Genomic DNA, 17,102 nt, shown 5'->3' on the forward strand with positions numbered 1-17,102 from the left:
GACTGCTGTTTTTAACAAACATGCCAGTCCTATAAAGCCTTACTTGTCCAAAATGAAAGATAATATTTGGACCAAACCTTTAGATATGTGAAACAGATGAGTTCCTGGGAGAAATGTAAAATAATCCTCAGAAAACCTTTCATCAAATATAAATAAAATGCAGCATAGTCCTACTGGCTTTTCTGCAGGTGCTAATGTTTTTATGCAGGGTGGTCTAACATGGTGAAGGTAAGGGTAACTCATCATGGTGATGCAGGATAAAAACCTGAAAGAAGCTGAGGAGCATTACTGCTACTTGCTAATATTTCATTTGGAGAACAGAAAGACAAAGTGGATGGAATCGATCATATTTTGCTTTACATAAAGTTTTCACATCCTTCCATGTATAATTTCATGTTTAAATTGTATTTTGCAGTAGTTGGTGCTGATCAGTTCAGGAAACACTGAGAAACATAGAAGGCTACCTCATCATCTTGGGTTCTTTTCTGTTTTCCTTTTTGTTAATTTTACCATTGGAGTCTGTGACCTAAGACTTTCTTTTAGGGTTTTCTCTGCCCACTTTTTCCTCATCTGAAATCTACGAGCACCGTACATATTTCACTAGGAATCTGTGGTGATTGGTCTGGACTAGCAGCTAGTGCAGCACCTGCTTAGCTTATCTCATTGATTAGGTCCTGGAAGTGCAAACATTTGAACAACGATTTTAAGAGTAGCCAACCTCCCTGGAGCCTTACAGTGTGTGCCTAGGAATCATTGGAGGCACGGTTTTTACAGGTACATGTCTGTCACTTGGATCTCAAACTGTCTGTCATAAACCTCCATACCTCTTCCCACAGCTTCCTGAAGATTTAGCTCAGGGAACCTTTGAGGGGTGAAGAGCGAGGAGGGTCTCCTCTATTTTGATGGCATTTCATGAGAGAACAGGAAAAAAATGCTTTTGTTGACCAGATATCAAGTTCTCCACTGCATTGGTGATCACTGGCTTGCAGACAATTACCTGATCTATAACTCCCATCCTCTCACAGGGTATCAGCCTCCCTGCTGAGCTGGGAGCAGCGTGTGCATCCTCTCACCGCGTTTTATAACAGTCTAAAGGGGAAGGAAAAGTGTCTAGAACTTTGTCAGCTGCAGGAGGATGTGAAGAGTCTTTCAAGGCTAAATAAAACTTGGTGTAATTTAACAAAATGTATCCTACATTTCCCTTCCCCTTGCCATCATGTCTAGTTATGTTGCAGAAGAGGGTAAAGGAGGTAATCCTCTTGTAGTCTAAACAAACTCAGCACGGTGAAATGGGGCAGTACTTTTAAATATGCATGAGGATTGCAGTTGCTCCATTTTGTGACACTGACTGTTCAGGTAGAGGGAAAAAAAAAAAGCAAAGCAACAAACCAAACCACAGAGTTTTCCCAAAATGAATATTTTTTAAAGGGCTATCAAGAAAAATGATGCTGTAACCATTATTGTGAAAAATTGGAGTGGCCTGGGTGATATCACGCATACAGTTTGGAAAAAACAAGATTAGTGTTACACACCATTTTTCAATTTCTCCTGTCTTCAACAGCTCCAACCATTGCAGCATCTCATTTTTTTTAACTTTGTGTCTGGGATGAGAAATCCCATGTGTGTACAATGGTTTCTGACTGCCCAGGCCCCCTGCTCCCAGCTTTTTCCCTCTGCTCACATGTTTCCATGTGTACTGAAAGAGCAGGATGCTTAGTCCCTCTTGGATCAATACTGCTCTGGGGGTCAGCAGCTGGGAATGTTGGAAAAGAGGGATGGAAAGAATTGTCTTTTATTCCCTCTGCAGACTGAGCACCTTTGCATTGGGTCCATCTCTGTTACCTGGGGAAGAAATCCTGCTCAGGTTAATTCTGAACCAGCGCCGGCGGGCAAAAAGACCAATGTGAATAAGACGGAAAAGGATTTGAGTAGCCTGAAAATGCTATAATTTTTTTTTTCCCCTCACTAAAACAAGGATTTTGTTTTCTAGGTGGCCATCTAAGTGGTGTTTTTTCTTAGAGCTGGGCTCAGTGGGGAGAGGGATCGAGGTCAGCACGTGCTGGAGATGGGAGGCCCAGGGTGTTTGCAGAGCAGTAGCCCCTGGTCTGTGAGCCAGAGTATTGAAGTCCTGTTTCATCCACTTTCATCTCTCAAGAAAGGGGTTTGCCATATTTGCTGCTCCCTTCTGACTGGGAAAACTGAGGCTTTTCCTTCCAGGTTTCTTTTTGTTTTTTTTTCTCTGCTGTGTGTTTAATGTGATAGCTCTGAGTGCTGTCTCCAGAAGGGATAACCAAAGGACACAAAAAAACCCAGCACAGTGAACGTTTAGCCCTGAAAATGCAGTATTGCCATTGCTAACAGGCCACATGCTGGCACAGGGGATAAATGGGAGTCCTACAGCCTCTCCTTGTAGCAGAGAAATGCAAGCACCCTTGGAGATGGGTATTCTTCAACACTCTCAAGAGTAGGAGGAGGTTATAAAGTAGTTTTTCAATGGAGGGAGGTGAAAGGAAGGAATTTGAAGGAGCTTACAGAAGAGCATGGAGAATAAAATTTGTGTATGTGCAAGATGTGTAGCCTGGGGAAGAAATAAAAATTTTTTGATGCTGAATTTAAATTATTTTGCTCTCACATTGTCATGTCTTGTACATGTTTTAAAATTACGTGTTTTCACGCAAAGAAATCAGGAGGTTCTACAACATAACTCAGTCTTTATTGCAAACAAGGATGTACCTATCTTAGACCTGCTCTTTTCTGGGAATAAAGATGAGGCACTATCAGAGATTGAGAAGATGGAGCAAAATTGATTAATTAAAAAGTAGTAAATCATCAGTCCCACATGATTTATGTATAAAAGAATTCTGGGGAAGATTAGGAATGAATTAGGTGAACTGCTAACAAAGATATGCACTCTCATTAAAACCAAAGTTTTTTTCCAGAGGGTTGGCAAGTATCTGGGGTTTATCCTATATTTAGACCAGTAAGCATTACATCTGAACATTGCAAATGGTCGAAACAGGAATTTAAAAGGGAATAATAAAACACCTGGAAGATCATGATGTGAGAGACTTTAATGAGAACACCTTCAGCAAAGGAAAACCATGTCTCACTACATTGCTTAGAACCCTGTGAATGTGCCCATAAAAAGGAATTAGAATGATCATCCTGGATCAGAACAAAATTCCCTTTGCCTCTCTCAGTGCCCTGTCACAGCCACACAGGAAAGAGAGAGGGATAAAAAGAGTTAGATAACCCCTTTCCCCTGGACTTGATTGACAGCAACAAAGGCCATGTCTGAATTTAAGGGGCTCATCTGCTGACAAGCTGACATCATCCCTTTCCCAGAAACCAGTCCTGAGCTCACAGGGGCTCAGAGAGAGGATTGCCCCCACTGGCAAAAAGGAATTGGGTGGTAAAACAAACAATGTTAGACCACCCTTTTCAGTTTTCCTGAAAAGGATCAAAGGGGACTCCAACAGGTTGGATGTTCAGAGTAGCAACAACCAGCTCCTGAGGTATAACTGTACCAGCATTATTTTCATCTAGTGAGGCCACTTGAACTCACTGAGTTGTTTTGTTGGCTCTTCACTCCCCCAGCCAAGCATTTCCTGGCAGGTTACACCTAGAGCTCCTGCTGGCCACAGCTCTGGGTGCTCTGCAGCCCATGGTGCTCTCACCCACTGTTCCCATCAGCTCCCACCCCTCTGCTGACTCGTTTTGCTGTTTCAACCCTTGGAAAAGTAAGCACAGTGCTGAGAACCAGGCACAGGCTCCCAGTTCTTAAGAGAGGCTTAAACAGCTTCTGGGACTAGCAAGGCTTGCAGAAGGCTTTAAGACAAGTCTCCTTTTTATCCCCCACCCTCTTTTTTAACTTTTTTTTTTTTTCTAAGGTGAAACCTTCGTATTTTGCTGCTTTGTGCTCTTCCTGGATTGACTCGCTTGGACAGTCAATTGTCGTGGTTTTTTCCACATTTTCTCCTTGTGATGAAGTAACTCCCTTTGTAACAGAAAAAAATAGAATTTTACTTAGATGTATATTTGCAGTGTGTGCCAAAGAAAGGTGTTTCTGGCTTTCTTGCCCACTTTTCCAGTTTATCTCCCTTGGATTGCATTGGAGGCCAAGGTGCACTTTCCCCCTGGGAATTTCCTCGCCTTTGGGTTTCAGCTCCCAGGCTTGGGAGAGATGAGCTGCCTGACATAATGTATTTTGACTTTTTAAAAGCATGTGACAAAGTCTGTCACAAGGCACTGCTGCAAAGGCTAAGTACTCACATATGGTGACAGGGCAAGCATCCCCATAGATCAAAACCCGACAAGGAAACAAAAAGGCAGAGGGCTGAGCGGTCAGTTTTCATCCCACTAAAAGGCCAGCAGCTGTGTTTCTTAAAGTTAACTATCAGGTCTCATGCTAAATATCTTTATTAATGATCCTGGGAGAGAGAGGTGAAGGATTAGGTGGTAACATTTACAAATGATGTGTAATTGCTTAAGTAATTTAGGCCTGTAGCACGCTGTCGCAAACTACTGGGCGATCTAGCAAGAAGGTTCATTCCTGATAAATGAGGAGTTATTCTGGGGAGGAAACCACACAAAAATGTTATCCTCTTACTAAAGGGAAAACCCCTGAACATTGCTGTTGGCAGTTCCACAGCAGAAGTCGTTTGAGATGCTGTTATGGTAGAAAAAGTGAACAAGGTGCTAGAAGGCGTAAGAAATGGGGCATTAAAAATGAATTACTGAACTCAGTCTTCATTGTGTGTAGACAGATGAGAGGATAAAGCAAAATATTGTGGGGAAGTTTCCCCAGCTAACAAAGTCTGATCCATGATGACAATTTCCTGTTTTCTTTTGTCTTTATCCTGCTCATACATCATCTGCTATCAGAGATGCACTGATCTTTATCAGGAATAATATACTTTGGGAAGGCAAAGGTTTCCAGAGGGTTTGAAATCTTGCTAAGGACAGTTCAGGATCAACCAAGCTACAACTGGCAAAAACCTCATTCCTATCTGTTCTCCTTCCTTTGGTAGCTGCTTAAAATTCACACCTAAATGAAATAAATTTAAAATCTCAACTTTGTATTTAGACTGTTGAGATCGTCAACATTTTCAACATGGGTTTCAGAATTCATATGTTACTGAAAAGCTTCTTCAAGTTGGGGCTCTTATGAGACTTATAAATTATTCTTGCATAGAGAAGTCACCTGAGACTAACCTAAATGAAGTTAACATAGATTTTAAAAATTATTCTTGCAGAAGAGGAGGGAGTGGTGGGAATATATGAACAGATGGGAAAGGGAGAAGAGGAGACTGAAGAAAAGGCTAATTAGGTAATTGAGGCTAAGAGGCTATTAGAGCTGACCCAGTGGTCTACTGGTAATGGAGTTCAGGGACTTGAATTTGGGATTGAGGTTGGTCCCTCATTCCCAGGCCAACACATGCTCCAAGCATCATAAGGACTCAGTTTCACAGTCTGTATCATCCTGTATGTGTTTTCCAGTCAACATAATCTGGAGGGATTGTATGTCAGATTATAGTGGAGACAGGAAAGAATTATGGAGTAAAATGCTGAATTTGGTCATGAAGATGTTAAATTATTATGCTAAGGGATAAATTGTTTGGTGAACTCCTTTGGAATTCATCTGAATTGTCTGTTGAAAAAAAAAAAATTGAAATAAATGTGTTTTGAAGAGATTCTTAGTAAGAATTAACTATTTCTCACCAAGCAGCCTTTCCTAAAATTTGTCCAGGTCATGATTCTCTCAAGCATGATTTTTCTTTCAAGACACTGTAGACAAAGCAAAGACCTAAAAGGGCATTTTAAGTCATCTCATTACCTTGTTCCTGGCCAATTTGTAGCTGGTGTGCTCGTGCTGTGCCAGTCTTGTCCCCTTCTCTCTGTCTCCTGACCTACCTTCTTTTCCAATGCAGTCAATGATACACATTCTTCTGGATTTTATTTGCTTATTTGCTCCCTGATGTCAGTATATGCAAACTGTATTCTGAAGCTGTCAGGAACTTTGCTCTTTTGTGGCCAGAGACTCTGGTACAGGTCAAAGCCAGGACAGGCATTGTGCTGAGGTGGAACATTTCTTGTCCTCACCTTTTTCTGGTACAACATGATTTATGCTGACTTTATTTTTTAAAATTTTCCACTTATTTACAGCATTTGTGGCTACCCTTTCTCAGTTTCTTCGAAATCCTTTTGTTTTTCTTTTTTGCACTGCAAACTTTGGAACCACAGTGGCATGTCACTCCTTTACTTCCCTTGTACCTTACCTTACTCAGTGATTCTTATCACAAATTAAAGTAGAATTTTTGTGGAAAGAAAGTTTCTCTTTCTCTTTCTTTTTTGTCATTTACAAACACTTGCATAGAGATATTCCTGTTGAAACAATCCATGGCTGGAATACCTGTGGTCAGTAGGCAAATCATATTTTGCCTGAAGAAAAAAATCAGCACCATTCATTATCCCTGCAGTTTAAAAGAGAGTTTCTGTAGAATAATTGCAGTGTTGGAGCTGCTGCTTCAGAGGAAAGTCTCTGCAGTTTGAGATTTAGCAACTGGACAGAATAAACAGAAGATGGAGGGGGGAGTGTGGCTTTGGCTCTGAAGGTAGGCAGGAGGGAGGGAGAAGGGGAATTGGCTGCTTGTGCACTTGAAATCCCACTTGTACCTGCTGCTGGCAGAAGAGTTTGGATTTTGCTATCAGCTGACAGCTGCTCCCAGACATATTGAAGTGTTTTGTCAAAAGAGTGATAAATTTTGACCTTTGTGGACAAATTTCATGTTTAGGGGAGATAGACAAGTGAGAAGTAATAGAAGGCATTGAATGAAGCACAAAACCAAACTGAGGTTTGGAGGAGCTGAACCAACACTTTTCTCCATTTGAGGGATTGAGTGTTGCCCTATCTCATATGAAGTTGCTTAAAATTAATTCAGTCATTTTAAAAATTATTTCTTGCCAGTTTATACTTTATCAACCCTCCCTTTCATTCTCCTAATTCTGGAAAACTGAAAGGATGGTTACTTCACTTCTGCCAGCAGAACCTGGGGACAAGATTTTAGTGTTGCTTCATATCCTGCAATCATGACCCTACCCTGCTTCTTCCCTGCTTTTTCTCCCAAAAAGAAAAAAAAAAAAAAGCTTAATGAATTAATGAAATTTTAGAGAAAAAAAAGGTTAAAAATGCAGTAAAAATGCAAGTTTTCACCTTGAAGCTGTAAAGAATGAAGGGACTTTACAAACAATCTTTGTGCAGTTCATTATTATTTGAATTTCCTAACAGTTTTGATAGAGGTTGCTTAATTATTTCAATTAAAATGAAAGTTGCATGCTTATTGTGTATAGTTTCTGATTTTTATTAAATTGAATTACACAATATTTGTATTTTTATACTTAAGAAGAAGAAACCAGGTACTGGTAAAGGTGGAAAATCTTGAGGTCTTAAATTATGAAAATATTTGGGGAACATTGTAATACACAGTAGGAAGAAAGAAAGCAGGACTTGTTTTGCAGTGTCTGAAACTGAGTTAGCTGTGCCAAAACCCATTCAGTTGTCTGCAAAAAATATTTAACACCATCTGACATATTCACTGTCACTCCATGCTCTGTGAATCAAATATAAAATTATGTGCAAGAAAAAAACCCTACAAACTTATTTTGTCACAAGTAAGCTAAGAATTTTGAAGATGGTCAGCTCCACTTGTCAACAAGAATAAGCAAGAAGAAAAATAATGGCTTAGACTAACAGAGAAAGAAGTCAGGAAGAAAAGGGCTGCCTTCCAGAAGAGGAGTTTGCAGCACAAGATTTCCATCCTTAGATTTTATCCAGAGTTTGTTGGATTTCTTGCAGTTAATAACTGGGAACATCCAGCTCTAGGACTAAAATCTAAGCACTAAGAAAGAGTAGCCAAATCCAGTATTTAGGACATCAGTAAATACCTGGAAGTATTTCAAAGTTGAATCAGAATCAAGTTTTGGGTCAGTAGGTTTAATTTTTTCTGAGATTGTGACTCAGGCCCACCCCTTTGAGTTCTATAGGCAGGCTTGGAGATCTGTGGATTTCTTCAGTAGCATCCCTCCCAGTGCAGAGTGATGGCAATTGGAAATGCTCACCACAGTGTGTCACCACAGCTAATGCTGCACCACAACTTGAGCATTTCTCTACAAGGCAGATCCAGGAATTTTTCTTTTGGCCATCCATTTTTAACAGCACCTGCAGTTTTTTGTTTTTGCTCCAAAGATCATCATCTTACTTTGAAGTCTCCTGACTGGATTATGTCTAACCCGATCCTGTGGAGGCAAGGGACTGAATAATTACTTTATGAGTGCCATATTAAAAGCAGTCCAAAGACTATTTATGCTGCTCATTAAAGTCATTGGGAATTTGGCTGGGCCAGAGCTCCCTGCTTCGGTCGAGCAATAGGGAGAGGAAAGCATTCCAAAAATTGTTATTTTGTAATTACTTGTGCTGTGGTGCCGCAAGAGGATTTGATTATCACCCTTCTATGTTTAAAACTTAGATTCCACAAAGCAGTACCATCAGTACACCCAGTGTTGGTCCTCCAAAGCATTGATTAACTCCCAGTTTTCAATTGGAAATAAGCAGAAAGTATCAGAAAAAAAAAAAAAAAAAGCATGACAGAAAAAAAAAAGTTTGATTTTAACGTCAAAATTCTTAGAATTGAAGTTAAAATTGTAGTTTAGAGTATGGAGTATATAAAATTAGATGCACAGTAGGGATAAAGTTTTTGAAGTTCTGAATTACACCCCTTACTGCCGGTTGTAGTTTTTACTCCTTTTACCAAGGAGTAAAATCTCGGGGTCTCTAAAGTCATCAGGTTTTTGATACTGGATAAGGACAACAATTTTAATTTTAATTTTTATTTTTTGTACACTGACAAATTTGGTCCTACTGCACGCTACTGAAACAGAGCAAATGTCCTGGCTCTGGACTGCCCTGCTGCAAACAGAGGAACAGGGAAGCTCATGCACACTCACATTGGAGTAACAAATCCAGTGGGTTGGGTGTGCTGCCTTGTCAGACAGGAGAAGGCACTCAAAGGCTCAAGGTTTTGACACTAGATTGTTAGCATCAAAATAGAGAGAAACTCTCCATTTCTGTGCCTCCTTCCTCCTCGGGCAGAAAAAGTTTTGTGTTTATCTTGAAGACTGGGAGTTCTGAATTTGTGTCAAGCTGATGTACGATATCAAGCTCCACCTCTTTAAACACATCTAGAAAACAGACTGGAAATGAGTTGTTTGCACATTGTTCTCCTTGGCTGTGCCTGCAATGGGGGTGGCTCTCCTTTAAAGAACCACTCGGGAGCTCAGACATCCGGGCAGTCGTGCATCAATTAGCAGGGTGCTCTGCTGAGTGTGAGCTGCCTGGAAATGCAAAGGCACAAATCAGAGCATTGAGGTTTCCACCATCATTTTGCCTTCCTGCCTCTAACTACAAGTCAGCTTTGTTGTGACTGGCAGAGTAAGAAGTTGGTGCATTTCTGCAGATCCATGATAAGATATTTTTCTTTAGTAAGAAATGCAGTCAGACTCTGCATTCTGAATCTGTTCCTGCCAGGCCCTAGATGCATTAGTATTCCACTGGCAGCTGCCTGTAGGTAGGAATATTGTTTTTGTCCATAACCAGAGGGAACAATCAGACTAAGCCGTTCCCCAGCTATAAACCAGCCAAAGTAATTGGGTTTAATTTTAATTTTTGTAATAGCTTTAAATTAATAGGAGCAGCTGCTGCCACAGTGTGTGGGTGTCCTTTTCCAGAAGGCATAGAACAAAAAAGGGAAAGAGTAAACAATAGTGTGTCTAGGACACAAAGGTTAATTCAAGAACTGAGCAATGTCTTTTCGTTATCAAAAACTCAGTTGGTGATATCTAGCACTTTGTCTCTTTTCTTTCCTTTTCTTTCCCTTTTTTCTTTTCTTCTTTAATTCCCTGATAAGATCTCAATCTGATTAAGCTCCTGTGTGTAAAGATGTGTTGTTGGTATCTAAATGCTAACTCTCTTTCTCTGTATGACTCACAAATAGATTAGCAGTGACAAAGTGCTAGGAGAGATAAAAATAGATTAGCAGTGACAGGAGTACTATTATAATTATTTTTGGAAGATATGGTTTGAATTAAGAGTTTGGGCATTTTTTGCCCCGAGAGGGTGAATTTAAACCTAGGCACTGAGGATGGTTTCTGCTGTTGTGTCAGACACCAGATAGTGAAATGTCAATACCAGATGTCCTAGACATCAAGATTAGCCATAATAGCCAAATGCAGCCATAAAGTGATGTGTCAAAGTGGATAATAAAACAGATGCTTAGCTTTTATAATGAAGGGGAAAGGGAATGAAATATCAAAAGTGCCTTTAATACATTAACAAAGTTGTCTTCAACTTGCTTAAAAGTAGAAAGTTATTGAACCAAGGAGAACTATGTGTCATTTAAACATTAACTATCAGCAGATGAATTTCAATTAGCATTAGCCTTTCTAAAATCCTGAATTTCCTCCTATTGGTCTCATTTTACATGAAATTTTTATAGCACAAAGTGAGGCTTGTCCTTTATTATTTCCCCCATGCTAATTTGGAAACAAATAAAGTTCAACAACTCAGCAACACACTGTTTAAACTTGCATTACGGTTTGAGGACTGGGAGCTGGAATACATTTACCCACTGCCATATCATCTGCTTGATTTGAGATCAAATGAGGGATGTCCTATAGCACTCCAGAGTAAGGGAGAATGATAGAAATATGATAAGATACTGAAGAAAACCATTAGGTAAGAGGGCTGCATGCAGATGGCTGGTGGCATTTTTTCCCTACTGATACTTTTTAAAAAAGGCTTGTTTTTCTGTCTTTTATATTCGTCTGTTAAATAGAATTTCCAGATCTTAGTGGTGAACAAATGTCTTATTTAGCAAAAAAAAAAAAAAAAAAAAAAATCAAATCATGGATTTCATTAGGTTGGAAAAGTCCTTTAACATCATTAAGTCCAAATTTATCCTGTCACTGCCAATGCTGCCCCTAACACACGTCCCCAGGTGCCACATCTCCACATCCTTTAAATACCTCCAGGAGTGGTGATTCCACCACGTGCCCTAACAGCCTCTTCCAACACTTGACAACCCTTCCATTGAAGAAATATTTCCTAATATCCAATCTAAATTCGAGGGGTGGCCCCAGAGTGCCCAGGGGGACACAGTGCCCTGCTCCTGCTGCCACACCATTGCTGGGACAAGCCAGGTGCCTTCCTGCCCACCTGGGCACAGCTGGCTCCTGTTCAGTCATGATGTGAAGTAAGTTATTAAGGCCCTGAATGTTCAAGAAGCAGGGCATTAAAAAGGGCAGATAAATTCTTTTTCTGAGTGTAATTAACTGCACCACTGGTTCTTTATTTTACTTTCTCAAGAAGATCTCAATTCCTTTCTGTTTCTCTTCGCAGATCCTGAGTCTTGCTGGTCAGACTCGTTAACTGCTGCTAATTGGCAAACATGTACCTGTGTATAATGAGGGGGTTTTGTCCTCTAATTCACATCAGCAATGAGAGGCCAAAACTGAGGCTCTGCAGCAGACCAGCTTCTCGGAATGATTACAAAGACACACATTACTGGTGCTATGTCTGCAAATCTTGTTATGCTTTTCCCTCACCATGATCCCAGTTTAGCTGAGATCTGCTTCAATCATTAGATGAGACCTGTTTATAAGGCTGTATAATTGAATCAGGTAAAGTCTGCAGGACCATAGCATTTTGCTGCCAAACATGACTGGTAAGTTACTTACATCAAATTACAAGTGCATGGCATGATTGGAGACTATTCCTGTCTGAATGAAGCTGGAAATTCCACCAAAGAAATGAACAAAGCATACAAACAGAAATAGTGAGCATCTCTCATCCACTGAATGAGTTTTTGCCCCACCTCTGAAATATTACTTATTTCTCTTGAAAAGTAAGAAAACAATTAGAGTTGTGTGAGAGACTGCAGGCAGATATTTGTTATTCCTCAAAGAGATACCACCTTGATAACAATGACATAAATGTCTTTATTATAATTATTTACCATCATGGACATTAATTTCTATCTTATCAGATAAACCAGAAATGTTGAGGAGAGCAGCAGTCCGATTTAGAATGGGAAAAAATACAACAAATGAACTCTTCTTTGCTTTCTGTTCTAAGACCTGGTTATTTCCAAGTTTCCTGCTATGATTTTTAGATTGTTTTTTGTTTGTTTTTTTAACATCAAGAATTTATCTTTTGTTCCATTCATTGGCTAGATGTAATATGTATCCTGAATATTAATGATATAATCATAAAAACATGTTCTGAATTTCAGTAATAGTTTTGTCAGTGTTGCATTATGCTGACATTCCTTCATTAGCTGTGCCTCTGTGCTGGAGAGAGGAACCTGTAAGAAAGGGGGTAGGTTTGGCTGGAGCCTGTCTGTGAGTTATGAGTGGGGTGAGGCTGCAGCAGCCTGGGAGTGAAGTAGAGGATATTTGGACAGCCTGTGCATCCTTTTCACTTTGTGGGAATGGCTTTCCCTGGATCTGTGATGCTCTCCCTGCTCTGGTGACTCTGCCAGCCTGGGCACCCAGGCAGAGCTGCACACCCTGTGGTGACAGTGGCACTGGAGCTGTCACAGCCCTGGTCTGCACAGGCTCTGGGATCCCCTCACCAGCTCCTGAGCTGCTCAAGCTGCTCCACTTTATTTACTTTGGGGCAATCTGAACCTCACACAGATCAGATCTCTCATGTCCGTGTCAATACGCATCAATTAATATCGAGATTCCTATGGTGGCATAAAACTTGGAGGTAAAAATTAAATTACAGACACATTTTCGTTTGTTTTTTGTTTTTCAGGCAAAGAATCCCCTCCAAAAACGTGTACTACTACCGCTGCCCAGACCACAGGAAGAACTATGTCATGTCCTTTGCTTTCTGCTTCGACCGGGAGGATGACACTTACCAGTTTGCCTACTGCTACCCCTACACCTACACCCGCCTTCAGCACTACCTGGACAACCTCCAGAGGAGGAACATGGACTACTTCTGCAGGGAATTGCTGGGGCTCAGCGTGGTAAGTACCAGCAGGCTTCCTTATGGATGTCTGTCTACCCTGAAATGCTTCCTGAGCATCATTCATCGTCCTTGCTCAAGCACACACATACACAGATTTGTTTTCTTGCTATCAATGACACAGGAGGAAGTGCATGGTGAAGTATAGGCAGATGCTAATTTAGTTTCACATAAAATATTTCCTTTGAGATAGTCAAGGCGATGCTATATTCCAGTGTAGGATCAGTTCACCTCTAAAGGCATTAAAAGATGGAAATGAAACAGCTTTATTGAAGAAATGTGATTTTTAGAGCACTCTGACCATTTGTCCTTCTGGAAGTGCTTTTTTGCTTAGAAAGAAATATGGGGTTTTTGACCCAGAAGACAACTTTTCCTGATAAAATAATGCAAAACATGCACAAACCAGCTATTTTCTCTTAAAAATTCGTGCTTTGGTCATTTGCAATTAGAAGGGATTTAGTGGTCTCTGTGTAGATCCTAATGGCCACATAAAATGAAGTGTCATAGTTCTTCTGGAGCAGGAAGGAGAGTTAATGGTAAGGCTGAACTTCTGTTCACTTTGCTATAATCTCCCTCTGAAATGTTGCCTGTCCAGGGGATTTGGTAAGCATGACTCAGCCACTCCCATGTCAACTCAGAAATCATCAGATTAAAAAATAATAGCTCAAATCTCTTTTCTTTTTTTTTTTAGCTTTTGCTTTCTCAGACTTTATAATGCACTTGTACCACACTCTTAATCTTTTATCTGAGATTTGATTTGGTTGAAGCTTGTAGTGTGTCTTTCAGAATCAGAAAGTTGTGAAGGCTGCTGATACCAGCAGCAGGGTCTTTGAAAAGAAACCCAGCATATATTGTGAACAACAAAATGAAATCATATGTATGCCCTGCACTGAAACAAATGAAAGGCTTCCATCATTAAAGCAGGCCAGTGAGATTCCTATGGTGGCATAAAACTTGGAGAAAAAACTAACTCACAGACAAGAGTAAAAAAACAGAATTAAAAAGAGAAGTAACCCTTCTTTTTAACCCTTTTTGTAGGTTAACTACAGTTCTTGTTCTAAAGATGACTATTGCATATCCATGAACTGGCATTAATTATTAATCATTCCAATTAGGGGGACAAACAATTTAAGAAAAAGGGGTATTAAAAAATAGAAAAGTAAAATCTGCAGAGGCTGGGTGGAAAGAGCACTATCATCTTAATGTGTGTAGGGCTTTAATTATTAATCTTAGAGGACAGAGCTGTCATTAATTCTATAATGAAACTGAATTTGTTTCCTTTCACTCTGAAACTAGTGTATAAACAGTCTCATTTGCATATTCATCAAACCTCTGATCTGACTGATTAAAACACAGAGATTGAAGGATTTGTCTTTTATCTGCATTTTGACAGACAGAGCTATACTCTTAAATCTTGTTAACATTGTGTTACCAGTAGTTGCTGAATATTATTTTTCATATTTCAGCATGCTAAACAAACAGATGCCACTCAAAATGTGGCAGGAAATGTGCTGTGTATAAGTCCTGCTTTTATATCTATATGTACACACACAGTATGTTTTGCAGAAATTGATATGGTAACATTTTGCAGCTCCCCAAGCTGTATAAAAAAGCTTCTGAATCAGGCTCATGCTGTAATCTTTGTGAGCAACATTACAATCTCAGAGCATTTCTGGCTTTTCTCCACACACAACTGTCCTAGAACAGCTTGGTAATTTAATGTCTTTGCTGAGCTTGAATAGACAATTTCCATAAGTTCTCTGCGAGTTAAATATTTTAACATAGAGCTTTGTTGCTATCATACATCTTTAAATGGTGAAAAACAGGATCCTTCATTCTTCACTGCACAGTGCTCCATAAAAGCAGAAGCTGGCTGTACTTTGGAGAATTGCGTGCCATATAGGATAGATTTAGAGCTAAGAAAGAGAGCTCTGTCCCTGCCCTGGCCCCTTATGTAAGATAAGAGGAATCAGATTGGCATAAAGAGGCCCTCAGAAGCTCTATTCCTGGCCAAGGGACCATACCCCTGGCAGCACATGGTGAAAGGTATTTTAAAGGTGCCATCTGAGGACAAACCCCGGGTTCCTCATGCTGGGCACAGCTGAGGAGGGAGAACATGGAAGGGGAAGGCGGCAGCACATCTGTCCAGCTGCCACGCAGCTGCTGGTCCCCTGGGGCTCATTCCAGGGGAATTTCACAGCCCCCTGCTGCAGTCTGTGGCTGGGAGGATGGGGAAGTGTTTGTGATTTCACTTCTGGATTGGGTGGTTTTGAGCTGTGTCTCTTGGAGATGGCAGAATCTCACCACAGATCCTTGGAGCTGTTTTGGTTTGGGGTTTTTTTATTCCTTCTTTGTTGTGGAAAAGTAGAACTCAAGTCACAAGAAGCCATGCCTACTCCTGAAGGCTTTCTGAGTGCACATTTTGCCGCATATAATGTTTTCAAGGCAATCTAATTTCTAATCTAATTTCATATCTTCTCTAAAGAAAGTACTCTGCCTCCGTTAACTCCTGAAATACTATCCCTAATTCTATGAAAATTGAAAGTGAAATATCGGTATGGGACATGTAATTGTCATTAGGATGGAGAATGACAAAATGGTTCAGAGCCAAATGGCAAAGTTTCCCATTCCCATTTAAATGGATAACTTAGCTGTACTATTTCTGACCTTTTAATGTTTATATTCTTTACTTCAGAGAGCTATCCCACATTCTAGATGTGCCAAATGCTCTTGGAAATAGTCTCTCCTGCAAGTGAGCTGAGATGGTCACCCAGGTACCATTTAAACTGCTATTTTCATTCTGCTGTTATTGGCCTTGGATAACTTCAGATTTTCTTTGGTTTGCCCTAACAGATAGAAAGTTCAAAATCTGTGAGCACTTTTTTAAATTGTGGAATTCCTTTTTTGCATATTATTGAGGTGTCTCTCCTCTCAGCAAATACTTTGCAATATTTCACAGCACAACATAATTTAGAACAATTTTTACATTTCTGTGAAAATATAAGCACAGGCACATTTTGCATTTACAGTACCTGTTTTATGATGCTTATTCAGTCTCACATGCAATATCTATGGGCGTAGCATTATAACCAATTTTTAAGAGTTGGCAAAATTTTGGAGTGTGTTGTCATTTGAAGCTGGTAGTTCAAATTGCCTGTGTGTGCTTGAAGTGTGTGGACAATTGATGGGACCTGTACCTCCACCACTATTCCACGGACATGCATAATAAATTAAATGAGTTTTGGACAGCCTGGCTCAACTCCTACAGCCCACTTTACAAATTGACACTGGCTGGGCATTATTTTCATTACTCACTCCAAAGAGAACCAGGATTAATCAGAGCCAGATACTTCCTTTCACTCCATTAGGCAATGGTGCTTCCAAATTGCCCTTGAGGAGAATTGTGACTGCACATACAAACCATGAGCCTCAAAGGGACTCGCAGAGTACACAGAGACTGGAATATGGAGTTCTGTTAAATTAATTATTAAACACACATATTTTAAAACAAGAAGGCAATATGTCTAATGTAGGGCTCTGTAAACGAGCCCATCTCTTAAATCAGATATGGAACACCGAAAGGCTCAGACTGAAACACAGAGCGCTTCCTCCTGACTCCACACCACTTTGGGGTGTGCTTTTAATTTACATGTGTTACTCCTGATTCATGCTGGTACCAGAGAGAAGCAGAACGATGCCCTAAGACTGTGAAACTGCACACCAGATGTCACATTGCCGCTTCGTTGATCAAATTTCCTTTATTTACTGACTAAATGACTTCGCACCCCAGTAAAAATTCTTGATCGGTTCTGCCGTTTTCTACTGGTCCATTTTTAACTGCTCAGTTATGAAGGTTTTAAAGCATGAAGCAAAGAAAATAGGCAGTTTTTCTAAGGTTAAAATTCCCATTTCTGCATTCAACTCTGGGTTATGTAATAACAGCTCTGTAAAAGAAAAGTATACTCTTGGTCTTTGGAAAAAAAATAGAAGTTACAGGCTTCTGTGTAATGTAATG

The 17,102-nt window shown here is 40.1% G+C and overlaps 1 protein-coding gene across 1 annotated transcript in view; it reads left to right on the forward strand.

The window, feature by feature from the left end:
- Positions 1-17,102, forward strand: part of AGBL4 (AGBL carboxypeptidase 4) — a gene marked incomplete at both ends in the record, with an annotated part of 878,788 nt that overhangs the window by 334,804 nt on the left and 526,882 nt on the right. Inside the window, one exon of the mRNA XM_084210960.1 lies at positions 12,872-13,088. Within this exon, the coding sequence (XP_084067086.1) occupies positions 12,872-13,088 (217 nt within the window). The remainder of the gene's footprint in view (positions 1-12,871; positions 13,089-17,102) is intronic.

The sequence above is a fragment of the Fringilla coelebs genome (assembly GCF_963513975.1).
Source record: "Fringilla coelebs genome assembly, chromosome: 9".
Taxonomy (NCBI): domain Eukaryota; kingdom Metazoa; phylum Chordata; class Aves; order Passeriformes; family Fringillidae; genus Fringilla; species Fringilla coelebs.